Below are 24,602 nucleotides of genomic sequence, written 5' to 3'. Positions count from 1 at the left end.
TGTTTATATAATGTTAATTTCATTTTCTTGGGTACTTTGTCATGCCATAAAAGCTCTGACTTGATGATAAAATGTTGTACTTTTACTTAGACTGTTATTAATTTCAGGGTTGATTTCAATACTTCTGTTAATAATGCTACCCAGATATGTAAACTGGTCTACATTCTCTAACCGTTCCCCGTCTATGTTCACTTGGCTTCACTTTTTCTCTTTTCCACAGTGCATGACTACAGTTTTCTTCTTACTAATTACCATTCCAAACTCCTTCAGATTTTCATTCCAAATGTCCAGTCTCTTTTGTATTTCTTTTTCTCCCTTTCTCCAAATCACCACATCATCTCCAAATACCAAAGCATTCACTTCGTCACTACTAATACTCTGTTTTACATGTTTTATGATTTCATCCATAAATTTAATAAACAATAATGGCGACAGTGCACTTCCTTGCTTGAGACCTTTTTTTGTATAAAATGTTTCAGAGTCACCACTCCCCACTTGTACACTGCTTTTACTCTCATGATAGAAGAACATTTTTATCTTGTTAATTAAAGATTTTGGCATCGCCATAAGACCTATCTGTGTCGGTGCGACGTAAAGCCCCTAGCAAAAAAAAAAAAATTTTGGTACATTCCTTTTCAGTAGGCATTCCCATACATGTTTTCTCTTAACTGTATCATAAGCTTTTTACAAATTCAAAAATACGAATGTGATTACTTTGTTCCTTTCCAGATGTTTTTCCATTATCGTTCGCACTGTAAATATCAAGTCTATTGTTGATCTATTCAGTCTAAAGCCATATTGTTCTTCCTCGAACTGTGTTTCTATTATATCCCTCAGTCTTTTGTCTATGACTTTGTACATTTTTTTAGCCCATGTGATAATAGGGTTATACCTCTATAATTTTCACATTTCTTCTTATTTCCTTTTTTGAGCAGTGGTACAATGCTTCCTTGTTGCCAATCTTCAGGTATCCTTTCATCCTTCCATATGGCATTCAGGGCTCTGTATAGCCACTGTAGTCCAATGCTTCCTGTTGCCTTAACCCATTCCAGTCTGGGCCTTAATATCCCTAACAAACGTTCTGGAGTGGGCATTTTTAAGGATATTTAAAACATTATATCTCTGTACCTGTAGGAGATATTTGCATGATTCTTTTTTCTTTGTGCTTGTTTGAGCATCTAGTTTTGAAAAAACGCTGTTTGTATTATGTCAACTATCACTTTTAATTTTAAAATTGTTTATATATTATACCATGTTTTGCGAATGGAAAAAAGGTCTGACGGATAACTAAGCAAGTACAGTTTTCTGAAATACTGTTATATTTACCCTATTTTGCTAATAAAAATGTGCATTGCAATTACAAAACAACAACAATAATGAGTACGATATGAAAATAATATTTTTTCAATAATAATAGTAATAATTACAATAATCAAAATGGGAGCTTTATGAAATTTTATTTTAATTGATACATTTTGTCAAAAGTTACTCAAATTTTAAAATATTGTCTGATAAATAAGATAAAAACAAACTGTCCACTAACCTCAAACCGGATAAACCTAGCAAAAATAAATATGCCGTTTTCACTTATAATAGCCCAATGATCCACCAAATTACCAATAATTTCAACAAACATAATGTAAACATAGCTTACAGAACAACCAATACTACGCAGAACATATTTTTAAATTATAATAAAATAAATAATAATAATAACAGCAAATATCAGAATTCAGGAGTTTATAGGTTGACTTGTTCACAGTGTGGTTATTCATACGTTGGTCAAACTGGGCGAAGTTTTATTACAAGGTATTTGGAACATTTCAATGCCAAAAAACATAACAAATATTCCGCTATGAGTACACACATGAAGGAAACAGGCCACCATTTTACCACAATAGAAAAAGATCTAACAATAATAAAGAATACTAACAAGGGAAAACTGCTAAACGAATTTGAAAATATCTATATTTATTTGGACTAAACGTTTAATAAGGATTATAACCTTAATGACGACACGGAAATTAAGAGTCCTTTGTACATATTAATACCTAAGTTGTTGAAAACAGTTATCCCAAATCAAAAGAGAATCCCTCATATTTTAAAAATTACCAATACAACAACTCCAAACATGCCCCCAGATACCATACCTATAATTCCCCCTCCCATATCGACACCAGTATGTACCAATCCGCCCAGTTCTTCCCTCCCTCAACTCGTCCCCCTCCCTCCGCCACACCCATACAATACACGTAGTAGAAACGCCAGTCAGATTACCGCTAGCAACAGAACAAATTAGACACTCTACGGCATTCGAGTAAGTACGCATTTTTACGTAACCCATAACCGTATACAACCACAACTGTTATTTTTGTACATACACTTTAAATGCATTTTTAAATATTTTTCTTTACAGTCTATCCAACATTCTAATCATTGAAAATTTACACAACAGAAGGGATACTACAATTATATTGATAAATATCTTCAATCCAGTGCATTGTCGTGAATTTACGACGTGTATTTTTAATTCAACGTATTCTTATTCGACTGGTTACATAACCAATTTAACTCAAGAAGAATTACCATGATCATCCCTGACCTAATCTTCTACTACATGATTAAATAGAGCCCCTGTTTTGTATATATTTTGTTCTTCGAATTTCTACTTGCTGATGAATACAGCTTAATATGGACCTTCACCAAATGTTAAAGAAAATGGATCCATTTCAATTTCAGACGAATGCCATTTGACAATCTTCCTACCAACATTAACATATATATTTTTTAGATTAGATTATGAGACTGACCTACAATTGTTTTAACTTGTTGTTTATAAGATTTACTTACAACTTTTTAATAATGGTATCAAAAACAACTTTTAATGTCACATTTTATTCCAATCTTATATGATTGATTATTGTAAAACAGTCTTAAATGTAACTATTATTTTTAAAGCTGTTCATAGTGCTGATGATGCCTGTTAAGAAGGGCGAAACATGTTCACGATTTTTCAATTATTTATGATCATTTAACCACAATAGTGGTAATTGTAAGTACTGACTAGGTTGACATTAAACAAATATTTTTTTAAAATTATATGTAAAAACATGCCCTAGGCCGTAAACGAACTCCAATCATATTGAAATGTAAGAAGTTGTTTCAAATTTATATGTTCATTTGCGCATAAACATATCACATATCATAAAATATCGAAAATATAACTTTCGTCAAGCACGTGTTTGCCACGAGAAGCCATGTCATAGAGCTCACTGAATGACAACATCTACTGATGCATGTTGATCGAAAATATTGTAAATTCTCTGACTTAGACATATAATACTGCCATCTGCTTAAATACTCTCGTAACTAATACATGAAGAAACACGATGTAACCACCAGAATGCGTGCATAGCTCATTCTCGATTATTAGCGAATTGTCAAACCTTACTAAGGGCTATGCCCGCAGCGCGGTCCGAGTGTAATTTCGGCCGCTGCAGGCTATGCTCGCAGTTAGACCAGAAAGAGTTAATCATATCAGCATTGAATTCGTCTTTTACACACTTGCTTTACCTGTGGTCATTGCTTTCACTGTCCTTTCAAGTTCCAACCATGTTTTCGGGTTCTCTTCTTTTTCTCCATCTATAATTTCCATTTTCTTATCTCCTCCTTGCTCCGGGCAGTCATCCTCCTTATAAAGTTTTTCAAAATACTTTCCCATCACCTTCTGAAGACCCTTTTCGTCATGTACTATGGATACATCTTCCCACTGTAATGCCTTGATTTTTTCTTAATTTATTCTTTTCGATTTTATTACTCTGTATAATAGTTTCTGATTTCCTCGACTAATTTGCTCAATTTTGTTGGTAAACTCTCCCCAACATTTCTCCTTTTCTTCCTTGATACTCCTCTTTACTTGTGGTTTCAATATTTTGTATTCCACATGTAACCTTTCTATCTTATTCTCATCCCTCTGATACATTTTTTGCTTTTCCTTATCCATTTGTTTCTTCACCTTGTTCCTTTCTTTTTTTTAATTTTGTCTGTCCACCACCTTGTCTCCTTTCCCTTAACCTTTTCTTTTCTTTTCCCACATACCTCAATTGCTGCTTCCACAAATGTCTGTCTTAAATTGTCCCACTCTTCTTCTCCACTTCATATTTCTGTGTTAGGCAACTTCCTTTTTATCCAGTCTTGGAATGCCATTCTTTTATCCTCCCCCTCCAATTTCCAAATCCTGATCTTTGGTTTCTTCAATACAATTTAGGGATTTTTACTTGTTTTAATTCTACAATCAATAATCTATCATCACCTTCCCGGGGATTATCTTTGTATTCATGACGTATCTTCCCCATTCTTGGTCTGTTATTAAATCAATGAGTGTTCCATACTGTCCATCTCAACTATATTGGCTGATCTTATGGCTATTCCTCTTTATCAACCATGTGTTCTTTATATCAGGTTACTTCTGATACAAAAGTCCAACAGTTTCTCTAAATCTTCATTTCTATTGCACTACCCATGTGGACCCCGAACATTCTCATATCCCATTCCATCAGTTCCCACATGAACATTCAGATCTCCCATTATCATGATCCCATCTCCAACAATATGTATTTCCAGTTCATTGAGAATTAAACAATTTCAACCTCAAGTACCTTGGCATCACCTTAGACCGTTCTTTAACATACACAAAACACCTGGAAAACACAAGTCAGAAACTTAAGTCATGAAACATCATCATGAAGAAACTAGCTTGGACTACATGGGGAGCTGATGCATCCTCATTATGCACTACTGTCCTCACCATGGTTTATCCAGTGGCTGAATATTGTGCCTCGGTGTGGCAACGTAGCGCTCATACTAGGAAGATCGTCTATTTGAATGAATGTACAAGAACCATAACAGGCACACTAAAATCCACCCCAATCCCAATTCATTGTTGGCAGAACACAATATTGAGCTTATGGTGAGCTATTTGGTTACACAGATGGAATGAGCATACTTCTGTCTTGGCCAGATTTGGGCAAAGTCTCCACTTCGTGTAGTATGCATTCAAGGTTTCCAAGTCATTGGAGAGAATGTTTTCCCCCCTCTTCTAATGTGACAGTTTGGACAGCAATGGCTAAGTCATTAGCATAGCATAATTTCTTGCTGATGGTGTCAGGAATGTCACAGATGTACAAGTTGAAAAGTAGTGGGGCTAATACAGACCCTTGAGGTAGTCCATTTTTTATTGTAAAAGACTTGCTTTTCTTTTGCTCTATGGTGATCTTGAAGTACTGATTTGTCAGCATGTTCTTCAGAAGGGCTTTAAGTTTTTGGCAGCGTGTATGCTTTTCAAGTTTGAATAGTAGTCCATCCAGCCAAACTGTATCATATGCCGCTGTCAAGTCAACAAAAGCAACGGATTTCTTTAGCTTCTTCTGGAATCCTGCCTTAATGTATGATGTTAATGCTAATACTTGTTCACAACAGCTTCGTTTGATTCTGAAACTCACCTGGTATGTTGGTGCTATGTTATTTATTATTTCCTGGCTCGGTTGAGGATGAGGCATTCCAACAATTTGTAGCAAACACTCAGTAGTGCAATAGGATGGTAGCTTGAGAGATCATCTGCTGGTTTTCCTGGTTTGAAGATTGCCATGGTGTGAGCATTTTGAACTCTGAGGGAATGATTCCAGTCTCTAATACATCACTGAAGAAGTTCTTCAGCCATATTTTCCCATGCTTCCCCAGATATCTTATGAATTTAGGGAAAATACCATCTAAACCTGCAGCCTTCCTCATTTTTAGTATATTGATGGCTTTCTCAATTTCTTCTTGGCTGAATGAATTAGCAAGAGTAGAGTCATTTTGGAGGTTGTTGTCCAATTTCTTCATCTCTCTGTCAATGTGTTTCTTTGTAGTGGGGTCTATTGGAATTTTTTTAGCTCTTGATTTGATATGTGGTGCAATTTCATTTGGTGTTATTCCTGGCATCTCTTTGCGTATGTTTGAAGTAGTTCCAAGTTTCCTAAGGTGTGTCCATGCTTTTCCGCTGGAGTGAGTAAAGCTCAGCCAGGCTCACCAGTTTTCTGATAACTTTCATACATTTTTTGGGTAGTTTTATCCCAGCACAGAATATATTGCTTCTTAAGTTCCCGGGGGATGTTTCACTTAGTTGCACCAATGATAGCGCCTATAAACCTCTTGTAGTTTTCTATACTTGCCATACAATAAATAATAATAAAATAAATTGCCTGTTTTTATTTTTGGACACTTGCTTTTTGTCTGCAAAATGCCTGCTGGTTACAGTTTGTCTCTTCAAAACAAGCTTTATTTTCCCCCCAATCACATACTGTACCAGAACTCTTGTCCACATCGTACTTTCTTCCCACAGCATGATTAACAATTTGCTCTGCCTCTTCAATAACATGGAGATTTACTTTAGCCGTGAATGAACTATAATGAGAACTCACATCATGTGCTATAACTTAAACTGATGCCACACAAAAGACACTATGTATGCAGCACACTTCTCAGTTGCTGCAGGGACAGAGTTGCCAATAGTACAGGTGGAAAACTACCAACTTCCAGATGTCTGTATGTCAGTACCCCGACTTTTCGCTGCCAGATTTCGGAAAAAATATACGGGAATTATTAATGTGTATACGGTATTCTCTACCAGAAGTATATACTTGAAAAATACCTTTTGTATATTTTCACACTGCATTCTCATTACCACCATTCTGTTACTGATATACTTGACTCAATATTGTGACCCAAAGTCTTTGTTACTCTTCTCTGGTAAGTTGATGCCACTCTGTATGATCTTGCATCTGCAGTACAGTAGTTCTCTATGGTAAGTTAATGATCTCTCTAACCCTTTCCAAGGAACAATATTTACATTCATCACATAGGCTACTAGTATGAAGAGGTCCCAAAGGTATTTTAGAACTACTGCTGTTGATTGGACTGCTCCTAACATGAATGAGATTCACAACTAAATGCTCTTCTCAGTTATGTTGCCAAAAGAGTGTGTTCCCCATTACAGACCCACAATCTTCAGTTCCTGATGGAAATAGGAACTGAATTTGAGCTAATCAGAGATGAAGCTACAATGCTAAACCCTGAAGAGTTAATCATTACGTGGGCCACATTTACCATGTATCTTAGCTTAAATGATCAAAGTATGAACTTAGGAGACTTCCTGTAAATAGAGTTTAAGACTTACTGTAAATAGATTTTAGGAGAAAAAACGTTGTAGTTAAAGATTATCAGGCTCTTACCTTCAACCAGAAAGAGTCACAAATACCCGTTGATATCCTCCTGTTATAGTTTATGTTCATTAATATGAAGGGTGATCAAAAAGTAAGGTTACAAAGCCTGCAGTGAAACACGTACATTTTACTTCATACAACCAATAAAGCCTACTGTTAGTACATCCATTAGGTTATTTTTCGACATAGTCTCAATATCAATGTAGGCACTTGCCACTTCATAGGATGAGTTTGAATATTCTATCCCGGTAAAAATCCTGTTCAGCCACATTGTCGCAAAGTGTTTCACCTCCTTGCCTGAAGCAAATCATCGGCCTTCTAGGTGCTCCTTCAAGTGAGGAAAGAGGTAAAAATCGCTTGGAGTGAGGTCCGGGCTGTAGGGAGGGTGGTCGATGATGTTCAAGTGAAACTGCTTCAACAACATGGTGATCTGCTGGGCTGTATGAGGTCTCTACCGGCCGCAAACTTTTGACGCCATTCTGTGACACGCTGACGAGATATTACAGTCTTTCCGTGAACCTCTACCAGCTGCTGGTGAATTTCAGCTGCGGTCCTCCCCCCCAAAAATAGAATAACTGAGCGGATTTCTTCGCAAGACCAGTTTTTCAAATGAGTCGCCATTTGTATTTATCTACAACTAGCTCTGTAGGTGGCGGGTGGCTAAAACTCTGCACAGTTGCCAACCGCATGTATTAGAATTACCAAACACTACTAATTTCTCTATAACAGACAAACTCCAGGAATATCGGCCTTGTAACCTTAGTTTTTAATCACCCCTCGTATTTTTAAGTACTGGTGAAATTATTCCAGAACTAGGATACCAAAATATCAAAATACAGTACTTGTACTGAATTTAACTAATTCCATAGAACCATATTTACTCATTTCTAATGCATGAGTTTATCACAGGTGGATTCAACCTCCAAATTCAACAATATCCATTTCAAACCTTTAAATTTCTACTTACCATTCTCATCTGCTTGATATCATTAATGTTATGTTGCATTTCAGTTTTTACAATAGAGGCGTATAGTCTCAAACATGGCCAAGTCCGTTGAGCTGTTTTTTTTAGGAGAAGCAAAAAAACTTGTTTAGGATATTAATTCATATATATTCAGACACCTTATTCTTTATGTTGCTTAATAGAGGCTTCTAATTCATTACCATACAATTTTTACAGTCTAAATATATTACATGAATTGAAAAATGTATTTAAAATTTGGACTTGACCATGTTTGAAACTGACTATGGGACTTGACCAATTTTGAAACTTACCTACAAGGACTTGGCCATCTTTGAAACTTAGATTAGAAAATTTGGCCTAATATGCATTATTTCTGCTTTGCCGTCTTTTGGGTATGCTTATGCGACAGTACCTTAGAATGAAAGCATCTTGTTTAACTTCCTAACGGGGTGTGCATAGTATGCACAATGAAAGTATTTTATATCTTTCATTTTCAGTAGGTACACTTTTTTGTTCCTCTGTGATTAAAGGTTGGGTACTGTGGTAAAGACATCGTGGAATACGTAAGGAAAAAGGAAATCTAGATTAGGCCTATTTTCCAACTGTGTTCATCTTGACTTTATTTGGAACAAATATGATTAAAAATGATATAAGATTTAGTGAAAAATCTTTAAAGATTATTATTTTAAACATTATGTTTGTGTAAAATTACCCAACATTGTAACCAATGTAGAGGCTAATTAACATTAAAATAGTGTATATTTTGCAAATATGCCGATTCATATAGTTACTTCAATGTATATTCTTCATATTATACCTATTCAATACCATTGTGCCTTCGAAACACATCACCGAGCCTTGATTGAATCACCACGTTGTTGATTGTACTCATCTCAGCTGTTTTTCCAGGTGGAAGGATCACGTTGCCGCTTTCTGGAATGGCATTTATTTATTTCCTTCATTTTATTGCTCAGCAAATATGAATACTATAAAACCGACCAATTAATTATATATATTTATTATTTATAAAATGTTTATAAAAATACACGCAAACAAAACCACCACATGTGACTCGAACAAACTTCAGTCAACCATTTTACCGGAAGACACCACGTGACTGGATAACGCGGGGTTGTTGGCTCGTGCGGGTTAACAGGGACTTGGCCGACTTTGACATGAAACGTCATTCTTTGGTGTAATTTTAAATGTGATCTGGCCGGATCTGAAACCCACTTTAGTTCTCGTTGTATTCATCTTGTAAACAGGAATCCATGGGAGTCAAAACATCAGAACGTGCAAAAGATGTACTTGGTCGTGTTTGAAACTATACGCCTCAATTGTTGTCCCTGAGTTTAATCTGGGTTACCTTTTTTGATTAAATAAGATTTGTCACCTCTTGAACTGAAGGCCAACACGTGCTAACTTTAGCCATAGAGAATTTCAGTGAGGTCAATTACTACTGAAAATTTTTTCCATTAGATTTGCACTTAGCAATACAAGTGAAGTTGTGAGTCATGAATGCTGGTTAGAGAAATGCAGGTGACTTTCAAGTATCATCTTTTGCATAGCACTTGTGTACATTTGAATTTTGAAAGTAGGTCTTCGAAAGACCTCTTTATGTATTACAGTCACTAACAAATTTGGGGGTGGTTTTGGGGCACCACCACATAAGAGTTGAGTAAATTCAGTATCATGTTCACTAAAGCATTCAATACTTTTATCTTGATGTAAACATTCATACTGTTATAGTATGTTATAAGAAACAGCAAAGAGACAACTACTACTCAGAAAATAAAAGCCAGTTATAACAGCTGTATGCAATGACACTTTAAACCCAGAGCAGTAAGGAAAAATGTTAGAAAATCTTAAAATCTTTTTAAAGTTATACATCAAACTCAGTTCGTACCTAAATATGTACAACATAAGTAATTGTAATTTGGTAAATTTAATTATGAAAGATCTGTCAAAAGAGATGATAATAATAATCATCATCATTGTATGGCCCCTGGCCTCAGCTACCAACCAGGAATATTTTACATGCCAACATCATATGGCGTGGAGTGCTGAATGGACTTTTTTCTACCCTTCAAAAATCTTACAAACATTGATCCACAGAGGGATACAATACGTAATTGGTAGTAATGATTGAATTTCCAGATGAGTTTCACCAAGTTTTGGTGAGTGCTTCTATAGATACTCAGGAATACATACGTACTGAAAGTAGTATACAGTAAAACCTTGATGCATCATTTTTCAAGGGGGAGGGGGAAAATGACGATGGATGCGGGAAAACGATAAATGCGGATGACATACAAAATAGGGGGAAAGCAAAATATTAAAATATGGGTACTGTATTTGGGCATTTTTCGCCGTGTAAATATAATAATAATAATAATAATAATAATAATGATTGCGTGTGGCCCCTGAAGCTGGGTTTAGATCTTTCGAGTTGTTGCGTGACAAGCGATCTAAGCGCTTACAAAAATGCGGCTCTACCTAAGATGAATCCTAATGCGTAAGTCGGCGCACACACACAGCCCCCGAACTGTCGGAATTAACCAACGAAAATTAAAATCCCCAACCTCTTAGCCATGGAGCCGGACAGGCTCATACTATATATAATGGTATCAAACCATTGCAAACATGATATACACGATGAAAATAAAAAGGCGACTTTTACGTTGTTTTGTTTCACATTTCCTTACATCTCGTAGTAATTGGAAAATATTCAAAGTCAGTTCTCTTATTGCAATTAATGATATACGTGGATATTAAGGCAATAACCTGTATTTTGGTAAAGATTCTGTAGACCCTTCGCGAACAATAGGTTAGAGATCCCACAAGGCGTGGCTCGGACCATTTCACGAAGGTTAGAAATTCAACATGGCATGCCTTGGATAATCAAACATCAAAATCTCTTTATTTGCAAATGAGGTGTCTACCTCGGTGGCAAATGCTACACTAAAATACATTATTGTCAAGCACTAAATATTAAATTAACAAGAGAAGAAAATTTTCCTATAATACAATATTACACAATTTACGCTAACAATGTTTTCTATTAAACACACAGCTCATCCTTGATAAATTTATATTGTTTACAAAATTCTACTTATAATATCTCCTGTACTACTTACAAATATAGACAACTGATATACAGTATGTGGAATTACTTCAAATGATACTATACAACTGGTATAAGATTAATATTTACATTGCATTTATTTACTTATTTACTATTTTTTACCCGTTCTGGAACCTAAGTAGCATAACAACCTGCTGCGTCTTAACCAGAGCCCCTTTTGCCACCACTTTTCAGAGTTCCTGAAGGGCCTTCACAGCTACCGTAGCGGTCCCAGGGCCCTCGAAATCCCCACTGTACTTCACCCCTACAGGCAGTCCCTACTTTGGCTGTCCAAACTCCTTAGACCAAGGGATGGAATTAATTTATTCACACACATTTTTTAATTTACAATAACCTGCACTGGTCGAATGCACTCTAACACTTCATTTATTTTCTCTGTTGCTGTTTATTCTCTTCTTGAATATCTGTACAGATTTTGGAAAAGGATCAAACACTACCCCTGGTAAACTGTTCCACTCCTTCACACCCTTCCCAATGAATGAAAATTTACCCCAATCGCTTCTGCTAAAATTCCTTCTAATTTTATATTTGTGGTCAGTCCTGCCGATATAATTATTTTCCAACTGAAGCCTCTCACGGATATCTCCCCATGCTTCTTCTCTTGTATAGGCTCTGTATAATCCTATAAGTCTAGTTTTCTCCCTTCTCTTACTTAAAGTTTCCCACCCAAGTTCCTTTAACATTTCTGATATACTACTCTTTCTCCTGAAGTCCCCTGTTTCAAATCTTGCTGCTTTCCTCTGCACACTATCTATTTCTTTTATTAGGTATTCTTGGTGAGGATCCCAAACACTGTTTGCATATTCCAATAATGGATGAACCATACTCAAGTAACTTTTTTCTTTTAATTCTTTGTTGCATCCTTTAAGTAGCCTCATTATGACATGTAACGATCTGTATGCTTCCCCAACAATGTCATCAACATGACCCTTTCAGTGCAAATTACTTTCAATGTAAGACCAAGGATTGTAGATGGTCTTGGACGATGTCACAGCGGGCTAAGCGACGCTGCTAACTTAGGAATCAGTTTCAAGACCAGGCTAGTGAAAAGATTATTGGTCTGACTTGGTTAGGTCCGGCTTGTAACAAGACAACTGGGCAGGGGGCAACAAAGTAGTCAACAGGCCTCTAGCATCCCACACACATCACACGATGCAACGTGATTAATAACCCTGTGACTAATTAAAATGTACCCGGCGCATGCCGTGACTATTTTAAACTGCGCAATTTTCTCATTTTCAACGAAACTGGCAGCCCTAGCCAGCCAATAGCAACACAGAAAATGGTGGCAAATTTTAGTTTTACAGTGCCTCCGTTTTAATTCTTGGAAATAAGATTCCTTCTAGGGGCCAGTCAGTGGGTCAAGGAGAAGTGTTGGCGCGAGGAGGCTCTAGTGAGGTTGCGTGTGAATAACCTGCAAACGGCACTCCAGCCTACGAGATCCTTGCTCAAGGCTAGGAACTCGTAATTGCTCGTACATTCTCGCGTAACAGGTTGCCGCTATTATATACTAGAGTATTCAGCTGCCTCTTTAAATTCAAAAAACTTTTGAGTATAGTTTTCTTAAGTTCGATTGATCCATGCAGGAAAATTGTGGCCGAGAACAAATACTTTTTTGATGATCGATGCGATAAAACGATAGCTCAAGGAACGATAGATGTGGCAAAATTGAACACTGGTTTATATGGAGCATTTTTGGGACCGAATAAATTGAACGATGGATTCATAAAAATGAAAGTTCTGGGAATGAGGCATCGAGGTTCTACTGTATTACTATTTAACACAACACATTGAAAGAAGTGCCCATTTTAATAACATTGATTGTAAGTAATTAGCAATATTATCTGACCTTGATAACGGACCAACTATATTGGTATTATCTGACCTCGTCACTTATTAATCATATCTACTTTCCCATGCAGTACCTTCCCTAATGAGGTGATATCACCAACTTACCCCATTTTCAAATTTTCTCTTAACTTCAATAAATAACTTAAGATAACATACCTTCAGGTTTATAATTCTTCAACTTGGCAATGAAGTCTGCAGCATCTGCACCAGCTACTTTAACGGATAGACCTATTCGCAGTAAAATAGGTTCCAACTGCCACCGTCGGCGAGCTGACCCTGGCTTGGATTCAGGCCGTTCTTTTGGTCTAGTGGCAGCCATAAGGCTAGCCCAATCCACACCCAGAGCATCACCAATACCTGTACAACAATAGAGAACTAAGCACTTGATATGACAGTACTGCAATTCTAAATATTCAATAATTATCCTAACTGTAAGAGTTATGGTAATACTCACTCTAGATAAAAACAACACTACAAATATCATTAATTCCATTAGAGTCTAACCACAATATTTTAGCATAAAGCAACTCTACACATACGAGTGAGGTGAGTCCGATGGTACTCGCTATACATAAATTAATCTTACAAAACGTGTATGAAACAACTGAAGGTTAATGAAAACCAATCCCTACCAGCTTTAGATTCTTCTTCAAGCTCTTCGTCAGATATTTCTTCAAAGTCTAGATTATCAATTGCTTCATCATCAGCCTGTCGATCTTCCAGACAAGATGTTATCACTGACCTGTAAAAATAAAAATATTAACTACCCACGGTTTAATACCCAAATTTATTTCAGAAGTCTACTGACACAGGTATATTAAACTTAAGTGAAGACCGAAAGGTCTCGGTGATGATACTGCAAATAAGGGCACACACCAACTAGTAGTAGAATCAAGTATATATTTGCAACTGTGAAGTTAAAAGTTTGTATGAATTATAGACACTAGAGTGGGAGTAAAAAAAAAAAAAAAAACTTTACTGAATATGGGTAAAGGTATTCGATAAAGATTATGATAATCGACAAAACGAAACCTCATTATCTGAAACGTCTAACCTCACTGATGGTTATATGGTAAAGAGTTGTTAACATCATCACCAGATGGTTTATTCTAAGCGATGTGTTTTGTGCTAAGTGTCATACTTTCATAACGAGTGTACACCGGTTAAGCCGCCCCCCACATCATTATCATCTTTTGGTTTTCTCCACACACTTTCTTTCCATTCTTCAGCTCTGTTCTATTCTATTCTGGTGACTTTTGTAAGATAATAACCTTTTGTAAATGGCATCCAAAAAAATAAGCTTTTAAAGCCTCTGAAACATCAGAGCCAGTTCAGTGTATAACTTCTTTACAGCCTGAAGATATAGCTCGAAAACTAATGAAATGACCAGCGAGGAAGTGGTGGCGGCGGTGATTTTTGGTTAAGAGGAAGTACAACTTGGCAACCTCCTCCCTTAACAAACTAAATGGAAAAAAATAAAATAAAATAAAAATTATTCAATGAAAGATGAAACTCCGCCATTGTCTGGTCCCAAGTCCGGAATGAGAAAGGAGGAGGGCTTGCTGGTCAGGCACACAGCCGTAAAACTGCCAACGCTGAGTGCTGGGTGACGGGAAATAACCTGACTCCCTAAGGGGGCCAACGGCTTTGGGTGAATGAGCAATGAGCCCCTTTAGATGGGTTGATGGTGCCCACAGTGGAGGAAATGCCACTGGAATCCATTATGCAGCATCTGTTCTCCAGGTTAGGGGCAGCTGCACAAGGCGTCTGTACTCCAGAGGAGCGGCCTCATTATTACCTCACTGGATCACATCCAGAGTTGTAACTTGGGACTCAGTCCCACACATGTGACACCTTGACAGTTAACCATGGAAAAGTCTTTTAAGGAATACTCCACTGGCTGAACCAAGAGTTCACAGAAGGCAGCATTCAGATACGGTGGACTGCCACTTAAAAAGATACTGTGAAGTCGGAGGCACGGAAATACCCCAGTACCACATACATGAACGAGACAAAATCAAGAATCAAACCAAAAGTGATCACCGACATAATGGACCAACACAAAATTCTTATCATGGGATTACAGGAAATGAGAAACACTGACCAGGATACCTTGGAATCTCAAGGGTACAGACTTTATAAAGGTATACCCAGGAAGAGAGTGATAAAGAATCTCCCAAAATTTTTGAACAGGATTTTTGGTCAGCCTTAAAATAATAAACTCGGTTCACAAATTCAAATCACAGTCTCCATGACTCTCAATGCCAACTTTAAAGGCATCTAATAAAATCTATACTATAAATTATTAATACGCAACTTCAATGCTCAACTAGGCAGAGAAAGAAAATACTATGACATCATCGGAAAATGGCCAGCACACAAGAGAACAAATAAAAATGGAGAGAGACTAGTTGACCTATGTAGAAACCATAACTTAATCTCAAAATCTACATGTTTTCAGAGAAAACCTCAAAAACTCAAACATGGAAACACCCTGACTGCACTAAAGGAGAATGGCAACTGGATCACATCTGCATGGACAAATACCTCCACAAAGAGATCTATAACGTCGAAGTCCTCCAAAGAATAGACACAGGTTCAGATCACTATGTAGTTAAAATTGAACTCACTCCCCAGAGGAGACAACAAAAGCAAGCCCCTAAAACTAAAAGAAAAATAGATCCTACCCAGCTAATCAACAATGAAAATTACCAAAAAGAACTGAAAAAATAAAAATCAAAGATAAACATGAAGACTTAGTACACAACCTTAAACAAACTGCAGAAAACCTGGCTCCAATTACACCATATAAAAACACCAATGGTGGAACAGCGAATGTGATGAAACAGTGGAGAAAAGACATCAGGCATGACTATTACATCAGTCCTAAAAATCAGAAACATCCTATCAAAATCTAGTAAAATAGAGAAAAGAAACTACCCAGATCTTAACAGAAGAATTCAATAAAACTCAATCAAGGGACTACTACAAAACCTTCAGAAAACAGCTCCGAAAATATGAACCCCTGACCCTACTGATGAAGGATGAAAATGGTAAGCAGGCTCATAACAATAAAGACAATGCAGAAATTCTGGCCAGATATTACAATAAGCTTCTAAATTGTGAGGAACCTACAGAACTCCTTCATTTGGACACCAACAACCCAATGAAAACACCACCAGAGAACATCAATCCCCCCACAATAAAGGAAGTCTACCAAGCACTGAATTAATTTAAAAACTACAAAGGGCCAGGAGAAGGTCAGACCTTTGCAGAAACCTGGAAGTATGCAGGAAGATCAGCGAAAGTTGCCCTCCATCAACAACTTGTCTCTATCTGGATTAAAGAAGAACTACCAGAACACTGGACAACAGCCCTCATTCACCCACTGCACAAAAAAAAGGGAAACTAAACCAACCCTAATAACTACAAGGGAATCTCGCTCCTAGACATAACATACAAAATCATTTCAATAATCACCCTTAATAAGATAAGTTTACAACTTGAGAAAGAACTAGAATATCAAGGAGGTTTCAGGGCCTGGAGAAGCTGTCCTGGATCAGATCATGAGTCTTAAGTTGATAATGGACAATAACAGGAGAAGAAAGAAGATATGGTGATAACATATGTAGATTTCAAGAAAGCTTATGATTACATCCATAGAGAATCCCTGTCTAAAATTTTAAGACACCTTGGACTACACCCGAAATTAATAAACATGATAAAACTGAATCTCACTAACACCAAATCAAAAGTTTACGGGTGAAATATCAGAGTCATTTGAAATTAAAACTGGACTTAGCAGGGAGATGGGCTGTTACCACTATTATTTAACCCTTTCACACTCAGCGCGCTGATCTATCGGCGCGAGAGGTTATGGCGAGAAAGCTGCGCGATACATTGGCTCTGTTACAAATAACTAATCTCATATCTGTTCAGTACTGAAGATAACAATAAGTAAAATTATTTCAAGAATAAAATTTTCTGTGTCTGCCTATTCAATACAATATTCAATTAATACCAAAATAAATAAATAAATAAATTTAAAAAAATAAAAATTTAACTAAGGCGAAACATGTTCCTCATTAGTATATGTAATTCATGTAGGATTTAATCACTACAGAATATAATTGTATTGAATAGGTGGACACAGTAAATTTTATTCTTGAAATTTTTTTACATCGGCTCTGTCCCTTTTAGGAATTTTGGTCATTTGCGTGGCTGTTAAATGGCAACAGTTGATCGTGACAGTAACTTAAAGCGTTGAATTTGTGTTTTACTCTACAGATATATCCACCAGCCCTACAAAATATTTTTATTTTCGACAAATGAAATCTTTTGACCGTGAATATTTATGTTGTGGTTATTCGAAGTTGTTATTGCGTGGATCTGTTTTGGTTGGCTTATGAATACAACAATTTGATCTTGCTATCAGTTTAGTTTAGAGTTTATTTTGTTTCCTTGGTATATAGTGTGTATGCTGTACTTCGTGAACTATAATTTTACTCCTTCTCACTACTCCGCTGTTGCATGTGCTTGCGTCATCTTTTTATCGTAATGGCTAGGCCATATTCAAGGCCAAATGAGGCTGATATCCTTGAATTTTCCGATGATTTAGACAGTAATAATGACCTTCTTTTGCCGAAAGTGATTCCCGTTATATGGGAAGTGACAGAGTCACAGCTGCTCACCGTGCATCGGACCGCGAGGACCTGACCTCGATGACAGTTACGTGTACAGTGAATAATTTTGTGCTATGCTTCATGAGTGAATTGCAGCACACACATCTTTTTGATATCAAATTATTCAGAATTAAATGTTCTTTCTTTCAGGTCTAAGAGTAAAGAAGAAAGATGCAATAATGTCTCTGTCATTCAAAACCATAATTTATTTTCTTAAAATTTTTCAAAGTTTAATATATATATATATTTTTTGGCTTTACCAATGATAATATGTCCAAGGTATATTCATTTTTGAAATGCTCATAGTTTCCTGTATTAGTGTGATTTATTTTATTTTAGTACAGTATTACCCCTCTTTTACACTTTTCAAGGGACCAAGGAATACTGGTGTAAAAGGGGAGAAAATGTAAAAGGGGGGGAAAGTGTAAATCATGGGAAACAACTTGTACAGGTATATATAAAAATGCTCTGGAAAAGGAGGTAAATGTTACACAAATGCATATTATTAATTTATACAATCTCAATCGATTTACTGTACTTACCTCAAATAAAAGTCCTTGTAAGTTAATTACTGTACTGTATTAACTGTTCCAGGAGAAGGTAGGTGGTTAAAAATTTGTGTAATATATTCTTTTAATATACAGTAGTTACTTTCTTAGAATGGCTATAGAATTATCTAAGATGCAGTATTTTCTCTGAATGAAACATTTTAATTGCTACTATTGTACCTGTATTTGCAATATTAACACAAATTTATTCCAGATGGAAAACTACACAATCACTGCTTCCTACCAAAATAGTTCAGAATCGATCTCTGTTTGCACTTCTTATTTCTTATGACCTCTATTTGTTTTTCAAGTTCATAAAAGTTATGAAAATTATTATCACCCCCCTTTACAGATGACAGATATCTGCGTAAAACATCCACTGCTGCACTTGTGCATCAGCACCGGCAGGCAGCACTTCACTCTACAAAATTTCTCCTTTAATTATTTCCCTCTTTACCTCCTTGAAACATGGTAGGGTCATCGAAATGAATATGAATAAAAGTAACTGCCGATATTTATATCAAGATTTATTATTTCCTATTGTAATACCATGTATATGTCAGTTGTTTATTTTCTTCTGTTGTGTTATCCTGCTTTCTCTTTATCCATTTCCCACATAAACAATGACCTCCTACACCTAAGTGACAGAGGTCTATTCCACTAATTAAGCTGGGAAGTAGAAAATGAACTTGTCATGGGCTAAGAAGAAACGGACCTGGAAGAAATGAGTTTGAAAAAGTCAGCCTATCGATCAGAACAGCAATGAGTAAAAATTGTTCTTTTTCTCTTGTGTTTTCATGTTTATCCTTACCCCTCTTTCCTTCTGTTCCTCCTGCTTATACAATTTTTTTTAAAAAAATTTCTATTTTTAGAGTTTATCTTCCTGTTTCTGATGTACTGTAGATTACATTTACATTTGTCCATACATTTCAAATTTCCCCCCTGATTCTTCAATTTTGTCTTGAATTTCAGATACAAAAGTTTAAAATAGATGTTTGTCAGAATGTGTGTGTGTTTGTTTTAAACAAATGATGTACACTTGCCAACACAAAAAGTGAGCATCCCCTGGAAGATATTGTCACCCTGTTACACGTACAGGTGAGAGAATAGAACATGCAACATGAAAATTACTCCACATAACTTCTCGAAATTTATAAACTTAACCATAATAGGCATTTTATTGGTCCTGCATTGACTTGTCTAAATCTTGACATCACTGATGAAGGGAATGGATATTGTTCCTGAAACATGTATGATAAAATAAATAATTTTCAGTCATTAAAAGTGTACTGACAAGGTGGACCCACAAAATAACTATTTTAGATAGTTTCTTTGATAGATTTAATTTTTTGAAACTCAGTGTTTAATTTGAGGGATAGCCAGGTTGTGCACAAGTCTATATATTATTTGATTAATAAAGAATAAAGTAGTGTAGGAGAGAGAGCAAAAACAAGAATGGTCAAATATCTGTTATAGCTGAGGGTGAAAAAAAGGAAAGGATCATAAAAAGGGAGGAATAAGAAACAATCTCAGATGCTGTAATATTACAGAGCTGAGAAAAAAAAAAGTGAAGGTCTACAATGTTCTCAGTTCCCAAAATGGATCAACGATAACATTAAGCTGACAGTTGTTAGATGAAGTCAATCTTCTAGTGCTACTCATTTCTGCTAAATGCTAGTATTACTGTTGTTTGAAAACTAACCTGTCTGTGATGGGTACAACAGCCAGTATTGAATAAAACAGTTCATTAGTAGGTGAGACAGTTACCCTACATGATTTAACAGATTCACACTTTCATGTCAAGTCTTCCTAATGACTTCTCTGATACAATTCATTTTGCTAAGCTTCGTCAATGAGAATGGAAAGAAAATGATTCACTAATTATTATTTATTGAACTACTGTGTAGAAGATAACTCATAACTAAAGGTCCATTTGAAATACAAAGTATATTGTGTGGACAGAAGAATCACTACAAACTCACATATTGCCAAAATAATGGAAAGGATATTGAAGAGAAGAATTAGAGAAAAGGTGGAAATACAGTTACAAGAGGAGCAGTTTGGATTCAAAAGCTGAAGGTCAACAGTAGAACGCATTTTCATTCCGAGAGGTAAGGTAGGTAAGGGTTATACTGCCCGAAGGCAGGTCCGAACCTCCGCAGAGGTGTTCCTGAGACGGAGTTTACGTGCGGTAGGGTGGCCAGTTCCTTTCCACTCCTCCATTCCCTTACCCCCCACCAACAGCGCGTGGCAACCCATCCAGCTCCTGACCACGCCCATTGTTGCTTAACTTCGGAGATCTCATGGGATCCGGTGTTTCAACACGGCTACGGCCGTTGGCTCATTCTGAGAAAGATCATGAAAAAGAATTTGGAATATGGAAAGGATATGGTTGATTACTGACTTGGAAAAGGCTTACAACAGTATCCCAAGAAGGAAAATATTAAGCCGAGAGTTGTTAATTGAGGTCAAGAAGTATAGGAAAAGAATTAACATGGGTAAAAGCAATACACTAGAACTGTAGCAGGACAGCAGTGGGTAAAGTAGGAACTGAAAATGGACTAAAACAAGGAAATGTACCATAACTTTTAATATTCATAACGGTGATGATATAAAGGCAGGAAGGGGAGCTTATAGAGGTGAAAGAATGAATGTAATGGTATTTGCCAAAGATGTGATCTGCGAAAAGGATGAGTGGGAGGTGCAACAACAGTTGAATGTAGTGAATGAACAGACTGAACAATGGGGAATCACGATCAACATGGAGAAGAACAAGACAACGGTGATGAATAGAGAAAAGAAAGAAGGAAAAGAAGCTATTAAAATTGGAGACAAGGAGCTTGAAATAGTTCAGTTCTTCACATACTTGGGAAGTGAACCGATGGAAAATGCAAGATTGGATATGAAAATTGGGTATCCCCTGGAGTGTACTATCACCCGCAACACGTACAGGTGAGAGAATAGAACATGCAACATGACTTTGCCAAGTAGCGTTCTAATTTCATTGTCCTTATGTGGCCACAGGACATGGTCATTTTATTTGCGCACGTTACATTTAAATGGTTTGTATCATTTCCAATTCGTACTGACATGTGCAGCGAGCGCGCTTTCCAGCTGAGCTCAAGGTCACGAATAACCTTAATTTCTGAAGTTTTGATGATTTTTTTTTTCTCTTTCCAATTTGATTGGATTAGTGATGGGCAGAATTGAATATAATGCATTCGAGAACTTTTGAGAATCGATACATACATTCAAAATCATGTTCTCGAGTTCAACATAACCTTTAAAGTCGATGTAGGCCTAATTTCCGTGGTACAAGTTTTCCAGAAGCTGACTACAAACAGTATACCGCAGACCAAATTACAATTGAAGATTAAGAAAAGAAGGGATTTCACCATCATGCTGAGCACTTTTGTATCTAATGTGCTTTATTTCATTAGATGAGAGAATAAAAAAACTACTTGTGGTCGACTGTCGTTTGGCATGGCGTTATTAGATTTCGAAATTCGAAGTTCCCAAGAAGGGAATTAGATATTTTTCCACCAATAGAGCATGTCAAAAAACAGAACAGATGTAAGGCTTTTCAGGTGTTTGCTCTATCAACCAGCGTTTCATCTTAGGTCTGACACTAGACTCATCAGAGTGGGATGTGTTAGACCCTACCCACTGATGCTGGGGTGTATGCAGGTGAACTTATCAGAAGCCCTAAATAAGATGCACAGTCTGATAACTGCATCTTATATATATAAAGCCACAAGGCTAACTAACTGACTGACTGACATTAATGTTTGCCCCTTTCCAGCTAAACTAGGAACTTGAAATTCGGCAGTCTGATAGCTATTAGGCTGCAACCCAGAGAAAAATTCCAAAAAAGTTGAAATTTTTCATATTTAGCCCCCCTTCTGCCCAATCAAAATATCGGACTGAAATTTCGTGTTAGACCCTTCCAGATGAGCTACGAACTTGAAATTCGGCAATCTGTCAGCTATTAGGCTGTAACCCAAGGGAAAAATCCAAAAAGTTCAAATTTTTCATATTTAGCCCCCCCCCCCACCGATTCAAAATATTGGAGTCAAATTTCAGGTTAGACCCTTCTGTTCCAGACAAGCTAGAAACTTGGAATTCGGCAATCCAATAGCTATTATTCTACAACCCAAGGAAATATTCCGGAAAGTTCAAATTTTTCATATTTAGCGCCCCCTCCCCCCCCGCTCAATCAAATTATCAGACTCAAATTTCGTGTTAGACCCTTCCAGTCGGCAATCTGATACCTATCAGGATGTAACCCAAGGAAAAATTCCAAAAAGGTCACATTTTTCATATTTAGCCCCCCCACCGAATCAGAATATTGGACTCAAATTTTGGGTTAGACCCTTCCGTTCCAGATGAGCTAGAAACTTGGAATTCGGCAATCTGACAGCTATTTGGCTGTAACCCAAGGAAAAATTCCAAAAAGTTAAAATTTTTCATATTTAGCCCCCCCTCCCCCCGCTCAATCAAATTATCGGACTCAAATTTCGTGTTAGACCTTTCCAGCCAGCAATCTGATACCTATTAGGCTGTAACCAAAGGGAAAATTCCAAAAAATTCAAATTTTTCATATTTAGCCCCCCCACCGGGACAGAATATCGGACTCAAATTTCGGATTAGACCCTTCCGTTCCAGACGAGCTAGAAACTTGGAATTCGGCAATCTATTATTTATTTTTTGATTCACACACACTCATAGAACAGATAGATGCACGAAATTTGTCAGTCTGATAGCTATTAGGCTGGAACCCAAGGAAATTTTACAAAAAGTTCACATTTTTAATATCGGACTCAAATTTTGTGTTAGACCCTTCCAGATGAACTAGAAAGTTGAAGTTCGTCAGTCTGATAGGTATTGGGCTGTAAGCGATTGAAAAATTCCAACGCTCCAATATTCACCTCCCCCCCCCCCCATTCAATCAAAGTATCGGACTCAAATTTCGTGTTAGACCTTTCCAGCCAGCAATCTGATACCTATTAGGCTGTAACCAAAGGGAAAATTCCAAACAATTCAAATTTTTCATATTTAGCCCCCCCACCGGGACAGAATATCGGACTCAAATTTCGGATTAGACCCTTCCGTTCCAGACGAGCTAGAAACTTGGAATTCGGCAATCTATTATTTATTTTTTGATTCACACACTCATAGAACAGATAGATGCACGAAATTCGGCAGTCTGATAGCTATTAGGCTGGAACCCAAGGAAATTTTACAAAAAGTTCACATTTTTAATATCGGACTCAAATTTTGTGTCAGACCCTTCCAGATGAACTAGAAAGTTGAAGTTTGTCAGTCTGATAGGTATTGGGCTGTAAGCGATTGAAAAATTCCAACGCTCCAATTTTCACCCCCCCCCCCCCCCTTCCCACTCAATCAAAGTATCGGACTCAAATTTCGGGTTAGACCATTCCAGACGTGCTAGGAACTTGAAATTTGGCAATATTATAGCTATTAGCCTGCAACCTACGGAAAATTTCCAAAAAATTCAAATTTTAATTTCTGCCAAATTTAATGACGTTGCAGACATTTGTTCCGAGCAATCTTGTGGCTGAACAGCAAATGCTATCAATAAACAGATTGAACTTTCTTGCTTAAAATGAAGAGTTCTTCAACTTTGGTCCTATGATGTTTTGTCGTATCTCGACCCCTTCTACCTTAGATTGAGCTTCATTTCCCCGGTTTTTTTCCAATTTTGTTAAAGTTCCATATATTTTTTTTACTGATTAACACACTCATAGGACAGACAGATGCACTAAATTCAGCACGCTCCCTGGCACGACCATTAGCCATATGTAGACCGACTTTCATTATTCTACTGCCTTGAACGTATGGGAAACTGAAGGAATACATATAAAAACACCAACCTAATTTCAGCATAATGTATGCTTCTTAATCAATTTATGGTGAAGACCATGGAGATACGGCAAAACCTCAAATAACCAGAATTGTAGGTCGTTGCATTGTCGTTCAGCGTGCCAAGTTTCAAGACTGTATCTGTCTGCTAAGTTGGCAAAATCATTTTTCAACTTGTTTAAAGTGGACGAAATTTGACATGGATCGAAACGTTCACCTCTTTCTTTGGTATGAATAGGCAAGATACGAGAAAATGCCTAAGACAGT

At 36.8% G+C, this 24,602-nt stretch overlaps 1 protein-coding gene across 4 annotated transcripts in view; it reads right to left on the bottom strand.

The window, feature by feature from the left end:
* LOC136857668 (zinc finger CCCH domain-containing protein 13) overlaps positions 1-24,602 on the bottom strand; it is a 214,556-nt gene that overhangs the window by 11,425 nt on the left and 178,529 nt on the right. For all 4 annotated transcript variants that reach the window (XM_067136501.2, XM_067136503.2, XM_067136504.2 and 1 more), the window contains 2 exons: positions 13,855-13,964; positions 13,379-13,579 (listed from right to left, as the gene is read on the bottom strand). In XM_067136501.2, the coding sequence (XP_066992602.2) occupies positions 13,379-13,579; positions 13,855-13,964 (311 nt within the window). The remainder of the gene's footprint in view (positions 1-13,378; positions 13,580-13,854; positions 13,965-24,602) is intronic.

This window comes from Anabrus simplex, chromosome 1 (assembly GCF_040414725.1).
Source record: "Anabrus simplex isolate iqAnaSimp1 chromosome 1, ASM4041472v1, whole genome shotgun sequence".
NCBI classification, from domain to species: Eukaryota; Metazoa; Arthropoda; class Insecta; order Orthoptera; family Tettigoniidae; genus Anabrus; species Anabrus simplex.
The sequence above is the reverse complement of the archived record's forward strand: the minus strand, read 5'-3'. Positions and strand labels throughout refer to the sequence as shown.